This window comes from Myodes glareolus, chromosome 18 (assembly GCF_982192425.1).
Source record: "Myodes glareolus chromosome 18, mMyoGla1.1, whole genome shotgun sequence".
Classification (NCBI taxonomy): Eukaryota; Metazoa; Chordata; class Mammalia; order Rodentia; family Cricetidae; genus Myodes; species Myodes glareolus.
This window is the reverse complement of record NC_142043.1, coordinates 64,123,563-64,144,927: the sequence shown is the minus strand read 5'-3', so window position 1 is coordinate 64,144,927 and position 21,365 is coordinate 64,123,563. Positions and strand designations below refer to the sequence as shown.

General features: G+C 50.9%; 1 protein-coding gene across 1 annotated transcript in view; it reads left to right on the top strand.

The window, feature by feature from the left end:
• Umodl1 (uromodulin like 1) overlaps positions 1-21,365 on the top strand; it is a 53,440-nt gene that overhangs the window by 23,446 nt on the left and 8,629 nt on the right. The window contains exons 7-16 of the mRNA XM_087897844.1: positions 3,047-3,301; positions 4,970-5,082; positions 6,696-6,915; positions 7,424-7,561; positions 8,782-9,351; positions 10,604-10,861; positions 12,149-12,261; positions 14,950-15,163; positions 17,093-17,227; positions 20,133-20,434. Of these exons, the coding sequence (XP_087753970.1) occupies positions 3,047-3,301; positions 4,970-5,082; positions 6,696-6,915; positions 7,424-7,561; positions 8,782-9,351; positions 10,604-10,861; positions 12,149-12,261; positions 14,950-15,163; positions 17,093-17,227; positions 20,133-20,434 (2,318 nt within the window). The remainder of the gene's footprint in view (positions 1-3,046; positions 3,302-4,969; positions 5,083-6,695; positions 6,916-7,423; positions 7,562-8,781; positions 9,352-10,603; positions 10,862-12,148; positions 12,262-14,949; positions 15,164-17,092; positions 17,228-20,132; positions 20,435-21,365) is intronic.

The following is a 21,365-nucleotide window of genomic DNA, read 5'->3' as shown; positions in this document are numbered from 1 at the left end:
AACCACAGACCAGAGAGAAGGTTCCATCAAGCCTAGCATGGATTGCCTCCCAAACAGCCACGTCAATGACAAGGGCTATACCAGCATGGATGGTGCCTCCCCCATACCTGCTTAGATGTAATCCCCCATTTAGTTAGCATTCCACTCTCTAGCACCTGTTGAGACCTCACACAGCTAGGAGCAGGACTGGAGGAGGAGGTGGCTGGTCTCTCAGGGTCTAATGACCTTCACCGTCCCTTTCTTCCATGAAGGCCAGTAATCAGATCAGATCTTTCAGGTGGGCACAGGTGTTCTCATGATGGTGGTGATGTCTCCTAAGTCGTAGGACAAAGATCCCCACACCATCAGATCATGGGAAACATCAATCCATTGCTGTTGTTTCCTAGTCTCAGAGTGACCATAGGAGGGCATTCTAGTTAGTGGAGAATGAAACCAAGTCTCTGGGGGAAGAAAGGGTGAGGAGGAAAGAATAGTTTCATTTGAAAACACCTCAAGGAAGTCCCACAGAGGAAGGTTGGCTTTGATTTTGATTTCAATACTCAGAGTCTTTGGTTGAATCCATCAAATTGATTCGACTGGAACTGAATGCTCAGCTTGTTCATTTGCGGCGCTCAAAGGCCTCTCTCACAAGTTTCTAACCCTAATCCTAACCCTAACCCCATGGGAATGTGTCCTTTCATAGTCCAGGAGGCCACAAACTCAAAACAGGCATCACTAGGCCAAAAGAAGGGTTGATTGGGCTGAAGACCCTGTGGAGCTCTGGTGGACACCTTGTTCCTTGCCTGTCCTATCTGATGGCTGCCAGCACCCCCTGGCTTATGGTTGCTTCTCTAGCCTCTGAAGTCAGTGCCTTTGGTTCTTTCTCCATTCTGCCCTCACGTGACCTCCTGTCTTGGTGTGTTAACTCCCCTGTCCCTCTGACCTTCTCTTATGAAGACACCTATGGTTGCGTTTAGGGCCAGCCTGGCCTTAGCCACACCCGCAAGCAAAGACACCTTTTCTACGTAAGAGCCCTGGGGCTTTGGACCTGCACCTCTCAGGGTCATCAGGCATTCTCCTCCTGGGGATGGATAGTTTCAGAGCAGAGCAAGCGAACCCTATCCCTGGAATTAGGCAGTTTTGTTTTGCTTTGACCTTCCTAGGCTCTGGTTCTATCTTCTGTAAAGTGGGGCCATAGAAGGACGTCTTATCTGAGGTGGAGGTGAGGACTCACTGGACTGGCACACATAGAAGTCGGAGGGGAAAACCTCCTAACAGTCATGAGCGGCTTGGACGGGAGGTGACACGCATGTCATGGAGGCCCCTTACGAGCTCATAGAATGGAGTGTCAATGCAGCCCTGTTTCCATGATTGCCACAATGCAGGCGGTGTTGACCTGGACACTTCCCTGTGCCTCTTGGGCACAGAGGCGGATGTGAATTTGTGTCCTGTGTGCCAATGGCAACACTGGGTTAATCAGCCTCAAGCTGTGGGAAATTGCCACCACTGTGGGTGAAGGGTGGTTGAATGGGGACAACTGGGAATCCCTCCAGGTTACGTGTCAGAGATGGAGCCACACAAACATCTCCAGGCAGCTTCTGGTGACTTAAGCCCACCATCTCGAGGGGACTCTAAGAATTCTTCATGGGAAGCAAAGAATTAGTAGGACAAAGGGCAGTTACTGCTGGGTGGAAGGAGGAGGCAGAGGGCTGTGTTGGAGAACCGTGACTGCACACCACACTTGACTGCGGGAATCTTGGCAGTCAAGGAAGAGATGGGAATATGGACTGGCCTCTATGCTGATCTTGACTCGAGGAAACAGCCATGTGTGTTGGAAAGACATAATTCTCACACCATTAAGAAGCAAATATCCTTTAAACCCTTTTTCATATGCATGTATGCAGATGCGTGTATATTTATGTGTGTGTAGGGCACACATGCACTTGTGTACAGAATCCAGAGGACAGCCTTGGGTGCCATTCTTCAGCTGTTTCCCCCCACTTTGGACACAGTATCTCTCACTGAACCCAGTGCTCTTTCAAGCAGACCTGGCTATTGATCCATGGGGATCTGACTGACCCTGCCTCCCTCCGAGTTTGGGATTGTGTGCTGTAGAGGAAACCCAGCCCAACATCCAGGGCAATGGCCAAGGATCAGTGCACAGGCAGGTGACATGGCCGTGGCGTGGGAATGCATGTTGAGGTTGTATTTACAGGCACAGCCTGGTCGTGCACAGCACAATGGCCTTCACTATAGACACCTTTCTGTCATGTGTCATGGTCCCCAAAACTTTTCTAACTCCTGTGTGTGGGTGCATGTGGAGGCCAGGCATTGACATCACCTGACTTCCTCAGTCTCTCCCAACCCTTGTTACTCATCTTAGTGTCTATATACATGTGTAGTGTGTGTACATATGTGCTTGTATTTATATGTGTGTGCGTGTGCACATACACATGTGTGCATTCACACACGGAGGTCCAGGTTTAACATTAGGAGTCTTTCTCAATTGCTCTCCACTTCATCCTTTGAGGCGGGAGTCTCTCACTTGGGTCAGAGATTGTCAATATGATTAGTCTAGATTCATTAGCCAGCTCGCTCCAGGTGAGAGGTGGCGATCTCCTAACCCCACTAATGTACGTACTGGAATTACAGGCAGTTACCATGGCTACCAGGCATTTACATGAGTTCTGGGAATCTGGTCCTCACTCACACTTTTGAAGCAATCACTTTATCTACTGAGCCATCTTTCTAGCCCTCCACCTTAGTTTTTTTTAACTTAGTAAGTTAATTGTTTTTAACTTACTAAGTCAATAAGTTACTTAGCTAATAATTAATTTATTATATTTATAATATCTATAATTTATAGTATTATAAAATATTATTGTAACATAGTATTTATGATAATAATTTATAATATTAATACATTAATAACTTTCTAAGCTAATAAGTGAGTTACTTACTGATGAGCAAGTATTGTTCTGCACATTGGCCTCCTTGATGGATAAGCAGGGGGTGGTGTTGAAACTGGGCTGCCTCCTATCTAAGGCCCAAGTGTATTTCTTCCTAGATTGCCCTCCAATCCGAGACTTCATGGCACTTGACGTCACCAGCAACAGTTTTTACGTGTCCTGGAGTTTGAATTCCACTCAGAACCACACTTTCCATGTCCAAGTGTTCAAAGGCAGAGAAATTCTCAGAAGCATCTGGACGAGGAGCCAGACTCTGACCGTGCCTGGGCTGGAGGCTGGAGTACTGTACGGAGTGAGGACCAGCTACCAGGGGTGCGGGGCCAATGTCTCAGCCACACTGGCTGTCAAGACAGGTAAGGCACTAGTCTGAAAGTCATGCTTCCTTGACTGGGCCTTTCGGTCCCAGAGTTCTGGGGACCCAGAATGTCACATGAGCCTTCCTGCATGCAGGGGGTAGGGTGTGACTGCCTCTGCTTAGTTTGTCCTCCAACTCTCTGGCCCACACTGGACCAACGGTACACAATGCTTACATGGGTTCCTTGCTTGTTGACTCACAGGCTCTGTGAGACCTGCCTGTTAGTAGCCTGATGTACACGGATGTGGTCGTATAAAGGATGTGCCCACAGATGGTGCAACACAGGCATCCAGTCACACAGACTCTTATGAGACTCTCCAACCAGCCTCCTGCAATCAGGGCTGGGCAGCTCAGTGGTGTCTAGACGAAACAGGAATACATCCTATTTCCTGTAGCCCTGAGCATCCACCTGACCTGTGTCAGTAGGGACAGAGGACACGGGCATATGCTTTGGCCTCCAACACTGGATGACAGCTCCTCACAGGGGGTCCACCCGGCTCTCCCTGGTCATGGAAACATACAGACCTCACCGGACTAGGCAAGGCAGTGAAATGGTTCCGTTAGTTCTGAGGCTGTGGTGCGAAGCAGGGGAGTCTCTGAAACTTTGAGGTCCTAGGTTCTCAGGTCTGTTGTTCCCCTACACAGATGGGGAACAACACTGTAGGCCGGGGTCAGGCTCACTGTCATTGCAAAATCTGCCCTTCTTCCTACAGTGACTTAGGTTGATCCCAGGAGCGCATGCGGAGCAAACAGCATGTGTGGAAGTTTCAGGTGTCCCACGGGAGGAATGCCTCCTCCGGGATAGGAGCCTCCCTCCAGCCTTGACAACGTTTCAGTGGCCTCAGTGTGACATGCACATGGGATCTCTTGGGTTGACCCTGGCCTGTGGGCCTAGGCTCTCTGTCCCTGGTAGAACCAGTTGGAGATAGTCTGTGCCTTGCTGCCAACAGTCAAGAATCATGCTGGGCTGCAGTAGAGCCCACCCCGATGTCTGTGCACACTGAGTTTACTCTCAGACACACAGGTCCCCAGCCTCCAAGCTGAGGCTTTTATCCATTGTCTAACAGAGAGGCAACCTTATGGCTGTGGACCAATCCTATCAGTCCGCCGGATACAAAGAGGCGGGACTTTCAGTGCTGGAACCTGGAAGAGTCAAGCAAACTGGGGCCAGCATCATTCTAATGTGGGGGGCCTGGGGAGAGATTGAACTCAAGGACTTGGCCAGGCCTGCTACTCAGCACATTTCCCCTCTCCAGGGAAGGATAGCTGAGAGGGCCTTGGGACCCTCTATGAAACCCAGATCCTACATACAGACCCTGTGTGGGCAGTCAGTGTCCCTGTCCCAGCTCTGAGAGAGCATCTGATACTGACCGAGCCTTTCACTCTAGGGCAGGCATCAGCATTACCGTTTCCTGTACCAATTTCTCCAGTTAGAGCATCTTGGTCTAAACTTGATGTCTCAATTTATTTTGTGTACCTGTCAAATGAGAGGCTTTAAGGGAAACGTGGACAGAAAATCTTGTGACTGTTTTTGTGCACATGGTGCTGGTGATGGAACCAGGCAGTGTGTATGCCAGACAAGCATTCTACTACCTAGGTATACCTTTGCCCCAGCATGTGACTTCCCTGTCAGGGTTTTGGCTGATTTGTGTCACTTCTGTCTCAGATGCCCGGGTTTTCCAAATCATAATACGGATCGTGAACCGTAACCTGACAGAGCAGATTCTCAACTGCAGCAGTGAGGAATTCTGGAACTTTTCTCGGCAGCTGTTTCATGAGGTAGCAGGAGAGCAAACAAGCCATGGGCCTGCCCTCAAGTCCTTGGAACAAGGTTGCACAAATACACATATGCATGCACGTACACACACACAGCGCATGCACACACTCACATGTACATACATGTGGACACATGTGATATACATGCGCTACACGTGCTCACATGTGCACATACATGCACGCCCATGTATATGCATTTACACATGTGCACATACACATCAACAACTTGGTTCCTTCCTGTGGCTGAGCAAAGTCATATGTCTTGTAACAGCCTGAGGGAGGGTCACACCTGCCAACCACAGCCCCTTATGGATAGCAATCCTCCGTCAAATAAGCACCTTGATCGTAGGGCTGAACTCGCTGTGTAAGACTCTGCTTTGGGGTGCAGACTTACCCTGTGTGGCTTCATAGTAGCTTCCTGAGAACAGACTCCGCCACTAATCTTAGCCTCTGTTGCCCCCTGTGGCTGGCAGGGGACACTGGTGCCAAGTCTGGGAGCAGAGCCAGTGTTTGCTGTCTAGCATATCTGGGCTAGGGAGAGAGCCGGCTTCTCCAGCTGTCCGGGGTCCAGGTTTTTACCCCTTTGGAAGAATCACAGCCTAGCTTGATCGAGTGTTGCAGATGCTGGCAGAAGACGTGAGGTTCCTGGGTCAGTGACAGAGTGCCTGTCACAGCACAGCAGGTGACCCGAGAATCATATAAGACTGGTTCCCCATCTTGCCCCTTCCCCCAAGTGCCCAGCATGATGCCTACCTGTGTGTCCACGAAGCAGGGAAGGGGGACATAACTCAGCAGAGCAACCCCTGACTTGAGGAGCCCAGATCTCTTAGACACTAAGTTGTATCCCAGAGGGGAGGCTATGTTCGTTGGCTCTGTCGGATGGTAGAAGGGGCTAGCGTTTGTTCCAAAGAAAACCCGCTGCCCTGAGGGCTCCAGGCTGCTCTGCACACCAAGCTCCCTGGAAAGAGTCTAGAACAAAAGAACCTGGGGTCTTCTATTTGCAGGGTGGCCAGACTTCTGGGGTGGGGTTGGGGATGGGGTTGATATCTGCCTCTAGGGATGCCAGCTCTTTTTCATTTTATTTTTTGAAAGACTGGGTCTCATCGGTATCTCAAGCTGGCTGAGAAATCACATCTATCTCAGGCTGACCTTGAATTAGAAGTGATCCTCCTGCCTGGTCCCCAGGAGCAGCTCTTGAGGGTTCTTAGAAAGCTAATTTGTTTGTTTGTTTGTTTCTGGTTCCCCTCCTTGCAAAAAAACTAATCCCAGTGCTCATGGAATGATTAGCAGTGTGTGTGCGGGGGTGGGGGGTTAGACTGATGTCTGCCCCCGTAAGGAGGGCATAGCCCCAAGTACTGGGTACTGTTTATTGGTAGCCCCTCCTTGTCAGTCAGTCCATCCATCAAGCCGTCAGTCTCTGCATTTCGCCCACACGCACACATTCCCTTCACACTTGTGCTTGCTTCCAGGGCAGTTGGGTGGACTGTCCACATGTACCTGAGGCCTGGGTTGTAGTGGGTGTGGTAGGTGTCCCTGTCCCAGGGAGAGAGCTGGGCGGGCCCCATGGCTGGGAAGGCATGTCTGCTAACCATTAGGCTGCTGTGTCTCCTGGTTAGGTGGAAAACTCCTTCCCCCAAGTCATTTTTGACATGTACAGACAAGGGAAGCTGCGGCTGCAGATTGCGTCCCTGCAGGCAGGCAGCCTGGTAGTGACACTTAGACTCACCCTGCAAGATCCCGAGTTTCCAGTGGGCGTCTCCACGCTGATGCCCATGCTCCCGCAACTCTCTGGAAGTACCGTGTTCCAAGTTGACCAGCAGGGGACGCTAGTGCAAGGTAGGGCATCCCACCAGCTCCCAAGTAGCCCTGGTAACAGCAGGGTAAGCCCATCTTCCCTTCACCTGAAAGGCGAATAAGAAAGCATAAACCATAACCCAGAATCCTCTACGAGAACCGAGGGCCAGGGCCTGAGGCTCTTCCTGAAGTGGGCTCATTCCTTCTGAATGATGCCTTCTGCTATCACGGGTCCAGCACACAGAACAAAAGGGGGCTTGGGGTCTGTGGGGGAGGGGCAGGGAGCGAATGGGGATCCCTGTGCCCGGTGGTTAGGACATAGCACTATAATATCTGTCAGTCATCTGCTCACCTGTGAATCTGCTCCATCAGGCCTGGCGTTAACTCATTTTGCCTGGTTGCGGGGCAAACCAAAGCAAGCAAACGCTGACCCTGAGCGTCTAACAGACTTGGGCCTGTCAGTGCCCAGCAGTTCTCTGTCCTCTGCCGCCCTTCTGTTTCCTGACAAGTCTGGCCCCTTTCTCACTGACTCTGCCTCCTCTCCCCGCAGACTGGGACGAGTGTGCGCACAGCTCCGAGCATGACTGCCACCCAGCCGCCCGCTGCATCAACCTGGAGGGCTCCTACACGTGCCAGTGCCTCACAGCCAGGGATGCCAACCCCTCCCGGGCTGGCCGGGTCTGCGAGGGTGTGTGTCTAGGCGGTGCTCTAAGGCCTGGGGTGGGAGGGCCAGCATTGACAGGCGTAGTGCTTAGGGCCATGGTAGCACTTCTGCTTTGTTTTTATTCAGAAGAAATTAATGTGATGATAAAGGTACCTAAGAGCAGATGCAGCATGGGTTCTGTGGCTCTTTATCCCATGGCAGCTGTAAAATCTAGTTGGAGTAGATTATTTTATAAACGGGTATAAGAGCCCACGTAAACAGAGTACCCCAGTTCCAAGGAGTCGTGAAATGTCCTCAGGAGGGTGGAGTCTTCTCTTCAAGACTTCAAGATGGAGAGACTTCAAGATGGAGAAACCAGGTGTGCTAGAAAAGGGCCCTCCTAGGGGGGCTCCTGAGTCCTAGTCCTACCACATTTCTACCTCCCAAGTCCTTCAGCAGGGGTGGGAGCTGAGCTAAGAAGCAGGAGGCAGCTACTTGCAGATCTCTGATGCTGTACCCGATTAGTCACGTCTGCTCTTACAGATATCAGATACTCTGTCTGATTAGTCATGTCTGCATTGCGAGCAGGCTGGGGCAGAGGAGGTGTTCTTCTTTTCCTCCTCCTCTGTCTCCATCTGTCTGTCTGTCTCTCTGTCTCTCTCTCTCATGTGTGTACACGTGTGTGTGGGGCATTCATACAAGTAAGTGCATGTGTTCGTGGAGGCCAAATGTCAACCTTGATTGTCATTCCTATGGAGCCATACACTTTGTGCTAGGATTAGAGGTGTGTATGCCACGACAAGGTCTCACCGGGATCTGAAACTCACAGGAAAGGTTAGACTGGCTGGTTACTGAGCCCAGGTATCCTCCTGCCTCTGCTTCCCCAGAGCTGGGATTTCAAGTGCATATAACTATGACCGAACCTGCCCCCCCTTTCAGGTTTACTTTTAATTATGCATCTGTATGCTTGTGTATGCAGGTGGGTGTTCACTAGTGCAGTTGCCTGCAGAGGCCACAAGAGGGCATCAGATTCCCTAGAGCGGAGAGGTAGTGGGCACTGTGAGATGCCTGTTGAATCTGGGAACTGAACTTGTGTCGCCTGGGAGAGGAGGAGTGTTCTTCACTGCTGAGTCCTGTCTCCAGGCTCACCCAGGGAGTCATCTTTTGCCAAACAACGCCCTTCTCTAGGGAAAGCTCTTGCTGTGAGGAGACTTTGATGGTCTCACTAACTGTTTCTGGAATCTGACCATGGATGTATTCTGCAGGTGACATGGTGACCCCCACAGGAGGTGGACAGTCTGTAACAACAAAGATCTCAGCCCCAGCTGTCAGCGTGGGAATAACAAGCCTTGGTCCAGAGACCCTCACCTTTTCACCCAGTCCCAGGCACCCGAGGAGCACCCCAACAAGAAGTCAAGCCTGGACCCCGGGGCCTCCATCTAAGAGAGGCAATAGCAGCACAGCCAGGCAGGATATGAATAGTACAGGGCAAGATGTGGAGCTGCCCAGCACGGCCCCGAGCCTGGGAACGAGCCCCGGAAGTTCCAGCAGTTGGACAAGTTCCTTTCCCAGGACTCCAGAGCCAACCCACAGTTCCCTTCCGAAGACCACAGTTGTCCCACTGAATGCCACCAGAGGGCGACAGGAAAACCTCACCGTAGGCCCTCTCCCTGTGACTGCTTCACCCACGGGCTATGTTGCATGGCACCCCAGTCCCACTTGGGAGACACCTCCTCTGAACTCCACAAGACTGCAGAATGAAGACCCTCGCCCTTCCTTCTTCCCGAGCCTGACATCGACTTCAACCCCTGTGGCTCCAGGGTCCCCTGCCTGTGGTAAGTCATCAGGGGGCAGGAACCCTAGTGGAAACCTCAGCCTGTGTGAGCCCTGGTGTCAGGCTTGGCAGCAATGTAGAGTGTCGTTTCTCATCTCAAACATACATGGACCCAGGCATAGAGCAGGGTGGCCCTCTGTGGCCGGTGGTTAGAGAGAGAACCTCCCTTTCTGTCCCTCGCCTTCTCCTTCTTACTTCCGAAGAACCCCTGGCTTTTCGCAGCTGAGGCAGAAGATGGCCTGGGAGGGGGGTACTCTAGGGAGTATGTATCCCATCTAGCACCGGGGCAATCCCCTGCAGTTTGGATACCCCAACAGTCCCATAATCCCCAGCAGCACAGTACCCTCAGCCCTTGCTAATGCACCTCAGCTTCCCAAACCCCAACTTTCTATGCTGACCCTGTTGAACCTCGGTTCTTCCCCACCCCAGTCACACTGGGTCTCCAGTGGTCATGCACCCTAGAAGTCTGTCCTTCCAGCCTTCAGTACCCACACTCCAGCTGTCTATACCCTGGAAGTCTGTCCATCCAGCCTTCAGTACCCACACTCTGGCTGTCTATACCTCACGGCTCTACTACAACCCTCAGCTGATCCATGCCATACACAAAGGGTTTAGCTTGTCACCGAGTCTTGGGGACACCCAGGAATGAGTGACCCTTCCAACCAGCAAATAGACCGGGGCTCATAGAGACCTAGCGGGGACAGCTCTGTTTTGTCAGCTTGCAGGGCTGGTGCCACTGTGGAATTTGCCCAGGCTGAGCCACTGTCAAGGGTGCCCTCCTCCATTGTTTCCTCTGTGCCCACCCACATGTGTGCCAGGGTTGTCTCACAGGAGTCACGGACTTCCATGTCAGAGGGAATCTTGAGCCAGAAGTGCCAGTGATTGCCCCTAAGACATCAGCATAGAGTTAGAGTGGACCACCTTGTGGAGGAACCACCCAGAACCAGCAGAAGAGGAGTGGTTTGAGGCCGCCTAGGCCCCCAGGGCTGAGTCTGAACCATCTCCACTGGGACAAAATATCCCAGGAACCATTTTCTGTTGTCTAAGACACGTGACTTCTGCTAAAAAGTCAAACCAAGAGCCCTATAACGTCCTGCATACAAGGGTCACGGTCTGTGGGTGGTCACGACAATCTGCATCATTGGCAGGTGTCACCTCTCCGTTGATAAGTGTTAGATTCTGGGAAGCTCTTTTTCTGTCCCTCAATGTATTCGGATCAGTTTTCACATCCACATGTATGTCCCACTTCCCAGTTCCTGGACCCATTGGAAAGGTCACCGTCTCCAACATGACCAGTACCGGCTTCTCCCTGGAGTGGTCAGCGGACATCAGCTTCTCCCCTACCTTCTACCTCACTTTGGTCTCTCCTCGGGGACCCGCCGTGACTATGGAGACCCAGGACAATAATGTGACATTGTCAGGGCTAGAGCCTGGAGCTTTGCACCTGATAGAGATTGTGGCTAAGGTGTGTGGGAAAGAAGGTGCCAGAAGACAGCTGAGAGTGCGGACAGGTAAGGATCTCTGGGAACATGTGTCACCAATTACCCAGAAGGGGCCAAACAGATAAGCATGAAAGACTGAACAGAGGAAGGCCTGCCTGTGGGCTGCTGGGTGTCCATCCCCTTCTCAACACAGAAGTACCTGGCTCTCCTTGTGAGTGATGGTGGCAGAATCGAATAATGATACAGGGGCCCCTAGCAATGGTGACAGAATCGAATACAGGGACCCCATTACAGGGGAGACAGTCCTCCCCACATTTACACAGCCAGATAAAATCCCCCTTTTCTCCTCATTACTTCTGACATGTTTTCCCAGCACATGGCTTTCTCTGTGTGTGATTCTGTAAGAAGCCTTCACATCGCAGGGAGCTTCCCGCACACTGGGGGCTGTGTCTCCCAGGTTGGGGGTACATTCCTTGGGTGATGCCTAAGATGTTCTATTGGGGTGTAGTAAGAACAGCTCATGTTTGGGTGGCCCAGCAGGGAAACCCCTGAGTCTGAGCCAAGCCAGGAGACCCCTGAAGGTCTCCCTCACTCTGGAAGGGAGGGGCCGTACATGGATGTGTGGCCCTGCACCTTCAGACAAGTCCTGTGTCTGCATGTTCTATCATGCCTCTATGTCTCTTACATCAAATTGCGTGCAACATTGGGCATGGTTCTGGCCTTTGGGTTCAATGACAGCAATGGCCTCCAGGGACACGAGGTTTGAGGCTCATCAGGAATTCAAAGTGGGCTGGCTTTACAGTTTGTCTTAGGACTGAGTGAGATTCTCTCGGGAGGTGGCCTTGAAGTCACTTTCATCTGATGCTCCAGACCCCTTACATGAAGCAGGCATGCTACAGACATTCAGGAAGTTGCTGTGTCAGAAGCCAGGACTTGACTGGGGAACATTCCAGACTATGCTCATGTTCCATATGCTCCTAGACACTCCAGAGAGCAGACACTCACAGAGAATGGGTTGGGCCAAAGTTAGACCACAGAGACGCGAGTATGGGGGTAGGAAAGGCGCTGCCTAAACAAGGCCTCCGATGAGGCATGGGCTCTGAGCAGAGGCTGTGATGTCCAGGTTTACACTATGAGTCTGGTTGCCTCTTGGTGCCTGCTTCCTCTCAACTGTCCTGGTCTGCTAGCCACTGCCTGACTCACAGGGAAGCCTCAAGGGAGGCCCGCTGTTCGCTGTCTCACATCCTTTGGAGCCTGGTGGGCCGTGCCTGTGGTCAGCAGGTCGCTATCCCTTCATGCAGTCAACAGGGACACTGAAATGACAGTCTGTGACCTAATGCATGCTCCATCCTGCAGTGGCCCGGAAACTTGCCGGTGAAGTCCGGATAGCAAACATCCAGTATTCAGAATCCTTCCGAAATGCCAGCAGCAGGGAGCACCGAGACTTGGTACAGCTATTCTTCAGGACGGTGAGTTGGGACGGTCAGTCCTGCTTCCCGGAGGCAAAAGGAAGGAGTCAGGGTGGGAGTGAGATGCTAGATGCTTTCAACTAGGAATAAGACTCATGGGTCTTGTAGACACCCTGTTTCTAGAGGAAGCTGAGCCAGACTCCAGCAGGTTTGAGCATCCCGAACTGTATGATGACAGAGGCCTGGAGGCAAAAGCCATACCTTTCCTCATGCACCTTGCTTGTTGTTCCCTGCAGAGCAGAAATCTCTGTATTTATTAAAGTATTTAAACAGGGCTTTGGTGGTGCAGGCCTATAATCCTGGCAATTTAGGAAGCTCAGGCAGGGTGGGCTGCAAGTTCAAAGCCCGTGTGGGCTACAGAGGGAGCTCAAGGCCAGCTGGATGACTTAGTGAGACCCTGCTTCAAAATTTAAAAAGCAGAAAGCTAAAGCGTATTACAGTGTTTACTTAGAATGCACCAGGCCACAGGTTTAGTCCCCTGTAATATGTGTGCACTGAACACATGCACACACACACATAAATGACTATTTAAAAGTTTAGCTCCTTTTAAAATACCATGAAATGTTTAAGTGTAAAACCTAGTGATTTATACTGTTTGCAAAAATAAAATAAAATAAAATAAAATCTGTAGCTGCCACCACCATCCAATTCCAGAATGTTTTATTACCCTTTGTGTGGAAACCCTGTACTCATTCCAACTTATCCTCCCTCTGCCCCTCCCCCAGCCCCTGGGCTGCTACTTTGCTTCTTTGGACCTGCCAACTGGATGCTCATGAACGTGGGCAAGATTAGGTGACATGTTGTCTCTGTCACTTAGTCAATGTGTTCCAGGTTCACCCATGTTAACCTGTGCATCTGCGCCCTATTTCTTTGATGGCTGTGCACCCCAGACCTGGTTTATATGGTATTGGGGATGGAGCCCAGGCTTCACATATGCCAGGCAACACTCTACCCACTGCGCTATGGCCCCAGCGCTAGATTATATCCCTCTCTAAAGGAGAGAGAATACATTTACCACAATCTAGTGACCTTATTTACCTGGCTGGAATTTCAACCTTTTAGCTTTTCCATAGTCAGGGAGTTTACGGTGTAAGGGTGGACTGGACAGTGCCACCTAGTGGTGGTTATGACAACATGCTGGCATATCCGGAAGCCAATGTGTGCTAACCCAACCTCAGGAGCTGTTCCAATCTAGCACCACAGGATCTGAAGCCCTGCCTTCCATATTCTGGAATTTCCAACTCCCTCAGTGCCTGGACCCAAGAGTCTGTGGTGGGGTGGTGCAACACCCCTCTCTAGCAAATCATGGTTTTATGTAACATCAAACAACAGATGCTGAGCCCCTTCCCCATTCTGGCGGCCAACTACAGCAGTTCCACTAAAAGTTTCTAGATCGGTCTTTCCTTTAAAAACCATTTCCTCCTTGGCCCATTTTTTTGGACGTAAGTTGCTTTATTTTTCTCGCATCTCCAGGCAGAAAATAATTGTGCAGCCATATACATGGGCAGGATACCAAGACCAGCTTTGGAGGTGGAGGGCTGATGGCTCATTGCTTCCTAGCAGGGGCTGGAGCTTCACCTGGAGACCACTTTAACCCGGTGCTGCTGCGGCTCTGCACATCGGGGTGGGGGGGGGGGTGAGGAGCAGGAACTGTGAGAGAAGCACAGCTGCTGACTGAACCCCCAAAGGCAGCTGGGCTGGGCTTGCAGCTTATAACGTGGGATGACGGAACTCTCTGTCTTGGGTGACTTTGAGGAGGGAAAGTGGGGCCAGGAGCTCATTCATGCCTTGGGGGTAGCGCCCGCCCCTCATGGGTTTCTCTGACAGTCTCTGGCTATGTCCTTTCCAGGGATAATTTGAAACACGTGAACCGTTGAGGCTCATGATAAGGGCACGTGTCTCTGACTGTATTGGGCTGGATTAGAATGATGCAGTCTGTGACACGTGACCCTGCTCTAAAGGACAGAGGACAAGAGCAAGCCCTTCGGAGGTGGGAACTGGGTGTCTTGTTAGGGCTGCTGGAGAAACTCATTCAGAAGTCGCCTGTAACAGGTGGAGAAGAAGAAGAGAGGAGGGATGTTCTGAAGCATTAGAGGCAAAGGAATGTTCTAGAAAAACAAACAGAGGGGGCTGGAAACATGATTCAGAGGTTAAGAGCACTGGCTACTCTTCCAGAGGACCTGAGTTCAATTCCCAGCAACCACATGGTGGCTTACAACCATCTGTAATGAGGTCTGGTGCCCTCTTCTGACATGTAGGCATACATGCCAACAGCACATTGTATGCATAATAAATAAATATTAAAAAAAGAAAATAAATGGAGTAGGTGGCCTTCCTCAGGACTACTCACCCAGCCCCTACTGCCCCTACCCCTGAGCTTAGAGCAGCCAACTGTTAACTGCCACTGGGAACTTGTGTTACAGGCTCATGAGGGTGGGGTCCTGCTAGCATTGCCCCTATTCTACCCAAAGACACCTCTCTGCAGATGTCTGCTCCATGTAGGGGGAGAGAGATCCTCCGGGCATCATCAATACCTGCAGGCATTTGTCCTGGACTTAAAGAGACCAAGAGCTGATCTGGGGCTTGAACTTCCTTGTCACAAGTCTCTCCTACAGCCAGGCAGAGTACCAGGACAAACGGCCTGTAACCTCAGTAGGCAGCTCTTCTCACGTAGCCTGTTTCTCTAAGGTGCGGGACTCCTTACCAGCCCCTCTGTGTCAGCACATGGATGCAGGCAGGATCCGGGTGGACATCGTCAACATCACAAACGGCAGCGTCGTGGTGGAGTTTAATTTGCTAATAATGGCAGACCTGGATGTCGGGGAGGTGTCCACCGCCTTCCTCGGAGCCCTGCAGAACAATTCGGTGCTGGAAGTGGACAAAGGCAGAACCTTCATACAAGGTACGCAGGGGCAGGGCTCGACTCTGCTCTGCCCCAATTCTGGAAGCAGAGAAAGCATGAAGTCAGCATGAAGGCTCTGGGTTAAGAAAATGCTTTGGGCCTCCTCGTGGAGCTTTCTAGGAGTTGGCTGATGCATGAAGTGAATAGGACTTTTCTGTCTTCTTATTGCTACCGAGATTATTGTTAAAAATCAAAGGGTTGAACCTTCAGGTCTCAGAGGTGTCCCTCCCCTGTCAACTGTGCTTTGGTGGGCTGGGAACAAGCGGGTCCTTCTGAGCAGCTGGATTGTTCAGGAAGTTTCTATGGAGATCTTAGCAAAAGCACTAGTGACGAAAGCGAGGGGAGGAAGGCCATCTGGACTCTTCCCTCCTCGGAGGTGAAGATAAATGCCACATGGCCCATGAACATATCCTTTATTTAGTCAGAGTCTCACTGTGTAGCCTTGGCTGTCCTGGAACTCACTATGTAGACCAGACTGGTCTCACATTCACAGAAATTCACCTGCCTCTGCCTCCAAAGTTCTAGGATTTAGAGTGTGTCACCACGCCCAGCTCTAGATGGTTTTATGCTTTGATTTTAGAGAAGGCTTTAAAATTGAATGTCTTTTCTCATTTGGAGAGTGAGAAAGATTCCCTAAGCCAAGTCAGGTTTTCAGGGGGAAAGACTGCTAGGTGTGAATGACCTAAAAAGACCAACCTTCCTGTCAAGCAGAACAAAGCTACTCTTGTAGAAACGATGAGAGAAAACTTCTCATCAACTATTAACAGCCTGAGTACAGAGTGAGTTCACACAGAACTGATGGAGACCGAGCCTGAGAGGTCAGTGTGCAAAGATGATAACAGACAAAACCACAAAGGCGTATATAGGTCATTGACACATGATCACCATGAAATGGACAAAAAGAAAAAAATACTATACATAAAATTGAGTTACAAAACAAGCCAGCTCCCAGATTCACTCTGATACGAGCATTGACCCTGACAAAGCACGGTGGGCAGGGGCTGTGGAGTCTGCCAAGCAGGCTGTTGGGGTAGAATTTTTCTCACCCTTTTGGAAACCGAGGTAGTGATGGGTATCAACAGTCCACAGCATCTTTTGCTCCTTGACTTGGCAGTTGATTCTGAGACTTTGTCCTGGGAGAAGGGACCTCAGTTCAGACCATAGCTAATGCAAAGATAGCTGTCATCAGAGTGCCTTCAAAGCAAAGTAATTGGAAATAACCGATAGTCTGGGGTAAGAAGAATGCCCAGTTCTGTCCACACCATTGGCCGTTGTCACCCATGAATGGGGTTTGCTGAGGAGGAAGATGCTGGAAAATCACATGCTGAGTTACAACAGCATGTCATGTGTGGGACATGCTTGTGCATGTACTGAACAGGCACATATGTGTATGAGTGTATATATGGACTCGTGTACGTATGGTAAGTGTGCTGCCACTGAGCCAAGCCTTGGCCCTGGAGTCTGCTTGGTAAAGACTGGAGGGAAACCCATGACCCTGCAGCCCCATGGTCTGTGCCCTTTGCTCTGTGTTTTGGTTCCTATCACCCTTCTGCAGGACAGACGGACCAAATAGGCAGAGAGATGGAAGGTGCCAGAGGAGGGGTGTAGCAGGCCGCTGGGCTCAGTGCTTTGCTGGTCGGGTCTCCTGGGCTGGAGGGGGTGCAGCTCTGCAGAAACCCCTTTCCTGTTTCGGGGCTGGATTCTTCCAGATTATCCCTGGATCCCCACTTCCATGGCAGTTCCCACCCACACTGAAGAGTCTCCTGGACTGTCCTGAGCTGGCCACATTCGTGTGGCCTGCTCTCTGGATATTGTTCCACCTTGCCTCCTGCTATGCGCTGCCCCAGATGTGTGCAGTTGATGGCACTGCCCACCCCAGAGCCACTTACGGCCTGCCATGGCTCCTCTTCTCCTCTCAATGTTTTTCAGACTACGATGAGTGTGAGATGAGGGAGGATGACTGTGAGCCTGGGATGTGCAGAAACACCTTCGGATCTTTCACGTGTAGCTGTGATGGGGGAGGACCTGCCTCGCATGTGGAATATTCTGGAAGATCCTGCGATGGTAAGTTTTGTAGCCTTTTCTGGAGTGCTGTTGCATCGTCTTCTCTCGCAAGGACTCTCATTTCTAAGAGAAGGGGTCCTTTGTGCAAATGAAGTCAGCACAATGTTTATGACCTGGACAAGTTTCTATATGTGTGCGTGCGTGTGTGTGCGTGTGTGTGTGTGTGTGTGTGTGCGTGTGTGTGCGTGTGTGTGCGTGCGTGTGTGCTCATGTGTGCGCGTGTGTGCGCGCGCGCGTGTGTGCGTGCGTGTATGTGTGCGTGTGTGTGCGTGCGTGTGTGCTCATGTGTGCGCGTGTGTGCGCGCGCGCGTGTGTGCGTGCGTGTATGTGTGCGTGTATGTGCGTGCGTGTGCGTGCGTGCGTGTGTGTGTGCGTGTGTGTGTGCGCGTGCGTGTGCGTGTGCGTGCGTGTGCGTGTGCGTGCGTGTATGTGTGCGTGTGTGTGCGCGTGCGTGTGTGCGTGCGTGCGTGCGTGCGTGTGTGTGTGCGTGTGTGTGTATGCATGTAGGGTGTGTGTATGCCTGGCTCTCCCTCTTCTTTTATATATGTCCAATGGAAGGAGACAGCCGCCTGTGTGAGTGAACAATCTCTGGGGGAGGGGACCTACCTGGCCTGGGGGAAACAGAGTACAGAAGAGGTCAAGTCATGTTGGAGCTGGTCATCAGGGCCAACTAAGTCAGCACCTGGTAGTGGGGTCCAATCATGCAATAGGGACTGGCTGAAACTTGGGAGCCTACAGAAGTGGGTGGCACAGAAAAGCATGCTGCCCAGAAATGTGGGTGACATTTCCACGGGATCATTCCAGAGATCCCTGGACATTGCAAAACTGTGAGCTTTGGGGCAGGGAGGAAGCCAAGGCTGGAGCAAGGGGTACAGACTCCTGAGAGGACAACTTAGGACTCTGTTTGGAGATAAACCTCAGGACCTTGGGGACAGGTTACTTGCTCATTTGTGGTGAGCCCACAGGTATTTTACAGTAATGTACAGCCGACAGATCTATCGGACTCTCCACGGGAAGTGCGTATGTAAACTCCACCTAGAGGAACCTGTTTTTTGCAGAGCTACGGGGACATCTCCCCTTAAAAGTCACTGTCAATTCTATAGAAATCTTGTGAAACCATGGCATTTCTCCCTTCTATAGTATCCCAGCAGTGTATAAACCTGATTTTTCCTGTAGGGCAACCGAATAACTCACCCCACACCATGAAGCCATGGTGTGGAAAGGATTCAGTCAAGTCCTTGTTCTCTCAGCCAAAATCTACATAGAAATAGTCGCCCACAAACTTTCTTTACTGCCAGTAGTCACTGATAAGAAAGGAGCCTCACACAGGAGGTTAAAATATGTCTGCTCTAACAGCAGACTCAGGAAGGTGTGATCTACTGGTCTGCTCTGACTTAACAGGCCACTAATACTCTATATCTACCCTTCATCTTGCTTTCAATGAACATAGGATCATATCTTAGGAGATTAAGTGTCTATACATGGAAAAGGTCTGAGTCACCAAAACTAGCTTCAGAGAGAAAAATTCTTACCTGGGCACCCTGCTGGAGTCAAAAGCTGCATCTCTAGAAGAGATCATTTTAACTCAACCTGCCAGATGCTAATGCAAATCAAACCCACAGGTTAGTATAGTTACCAATGCTGTGTTCCCAACCACAGCGAACTTCACAGCCCCGCCCCCTCTGAGAGGTAAAGTGCTTACTTGCCGGATCCACTGGTTTCTTGAGACTCTGTGAAAATGCATGTTTGATACTATTGTTACTGCCTATGGGATTGCTAACTTGTCTATATATAACCCCTATATAAACTGAAACCTTTGTGGAGAGCGGGGAGAAGCAGGCTGTCTCAGCCTCATGAGACACTTACTTAAGCAATAAGTAAGAGGAGAGGAGAGGGCAATGGGACCTCCTGGGGTGAGAGCTGCCATGGCCAGAGGAAGAGCAATCTGTAACACTTTAAATGATTATAAATCTGGTGGAATAGATATATGGTACTGGAAGAACATGAAGCTAAGAGATCTTCGAAGGCTTCTTAGGTGCACACTTTCCCTCTCTCCCTGACCAAAAACTCCTCTCTCTCCTCTGCCAAATCTGTGCACTTAAAATTCCAAGTGCGTCTCCAGCCCAGGTGAGAATTTTTCTCTCTGAAGCTAGTTTTAGGGATTCAGGCATTTTTCCTGTATAAACAGTTAATTTCCTGAGCTATGATCCTATGTTAGTTGAAACCAAGGTGAAGGGTAGATACAGAGTATTAGTGACCTGTTAAGTCAGAGCAGACCAGTCGATCACACCTTCTTGAGTCTGCTGTTAGAGCAGACATATTATAACCTCCTGTATGAAGCTCCTTTCTTATCAGTGACTACTGGCAGTAAAGAAAGTTTGTGGGGAACTATTTCTGTATAGATTTTGGCTGAGAGCCAGGACTTGACTGAATGCTTTTCACACTATGGCTTCATGGTGTGGGGTGAGGTATCCGGTTACCCTACAGGAAAAGTCAGGTTTATATGCTACTGGGAGAAATGCCATGATTTCACAAGATTTCTGCAGAATTGACAGTGACTTCTCCAAAGGACAGATGTCCCTGTAGCTCTGCAAAAATGGGTTAGTCCAGGTGGAGTGTACGTGTGCAGTTCCCGTGGAGAGTCCGATAGGTCTGTCAGCTGGACGTGTACTGTATAGTACTTGTGGGCTCACCACACTCATTCACGCTTAGCACATCCATGGTACTTGAGGACCAATGGAAGTCCAGTAGCCCGATCTGTGCAAAGTGTGGGGACACTGTGACTGGAGCAGGCACCCCCTGGGTATGGCTGCTTTAGAGTACGGTATGGGGCCTCAGAGGCCTGCCCTGTCCCCCCAGCCCCAAACAGACTCACCCTGAGCCTTTGTCTCCTTGGAACCTGCAGGCGGTTCTTCTGCCAACACCATCCAGACCCCAGGCCCAGAGCGGCCCCCTACCCCAGCAGGAACCAGAGGTGACCCCGTGCCCCAGGACCCGCCCCTGCGGCTGAACCTGACCAACGCGGTTGGAGTGTCCTGCGAGATTGAGACGGTGGTCATCACCATCCAGAAACGCTTCCTGCAGCAGGAGGCCATACCCGAGGCCTCCCTGTACCTGGGGGAGCCCTCCTGCAACGTTAGCAACAGCAACAGCACGCATGTGTTCCTGGTGGCTGGCTGGGGCCAGTGCGGGACCCTCGTGCAGAGCGTGAGTCACCTGGAGGGCTGTCAGGGTGAGGAGGGTTTGCACCTGGTAGGGCTGCAGCCAGGGTCTTCGCTCCCGGGCATCTGACTTCTAAGTGAGAGAACCCAGAAGGGAAAGTCAGACAGGCCCCCGCCGTCACAGTCGGTACACTGGGAAACTGAAGAAGATGCAAGCTTCACATTGTAGAATTCTTCTGGTGCATAGGGTCTGGGGCTGACTGGAGTCAGGGTTTAAAGTACTCTCTGCCCAAGCAGGATGGGAAGGGAAGAAAAGAGAGAAAGTGAAGGAGTCATGTGTGGGCATGAATGTGCATGTTTATGTGTGTTGAATACATGTGTGTACACATGCATGTATATGTATTCATGTGTGTTAGACATATTTCTGCCACTGTGACAATGTGTCTGAGGTAAGTCAACTTCAGGGAGGGAAAGGTGGGCCTGGCTCACACTCAGAGGTTTCAGCCCATGGTTGGTTGGCTCCATTGCTCTGGGCAGGAGAGCATGGTGCTGCAAAGCTGCACACGTCTTGGTGCCCAGAAATGGAATCGGGGGGGGGGCAGAAAATGGGGGAGAGAGGGAAGGAAGAGAGAAAGATAAAGGAGGGAAAGAAAGAGATGGGGGAGGAGAGGGAGAAAGAGGGGAGGGAGAAGGGGATGGGAGATTGAAGAAGAGAATGAAGGAAAGAGGGAGGGGAAGAGGAGAGAGAGAGAGAGCGAGCATCTGCTAAGATCCAAGTGCTCCTTCAAGGTCCCCCTCCCCCAATGCCCTAACTTACTCCATCTAGGCTCCGCTTTCATTTTTGTTGTTGTTGTTTGTTGGCCTTTTGGTTATTATTTTTGTTAGTTAATTTGTTTGCTTTTTGAGACAGGGTTTTTCTGTGTAACAGCCCTAGCTGTCCTGGAACTAGCTATTGTAGACCAGGCTGACCTTGAACT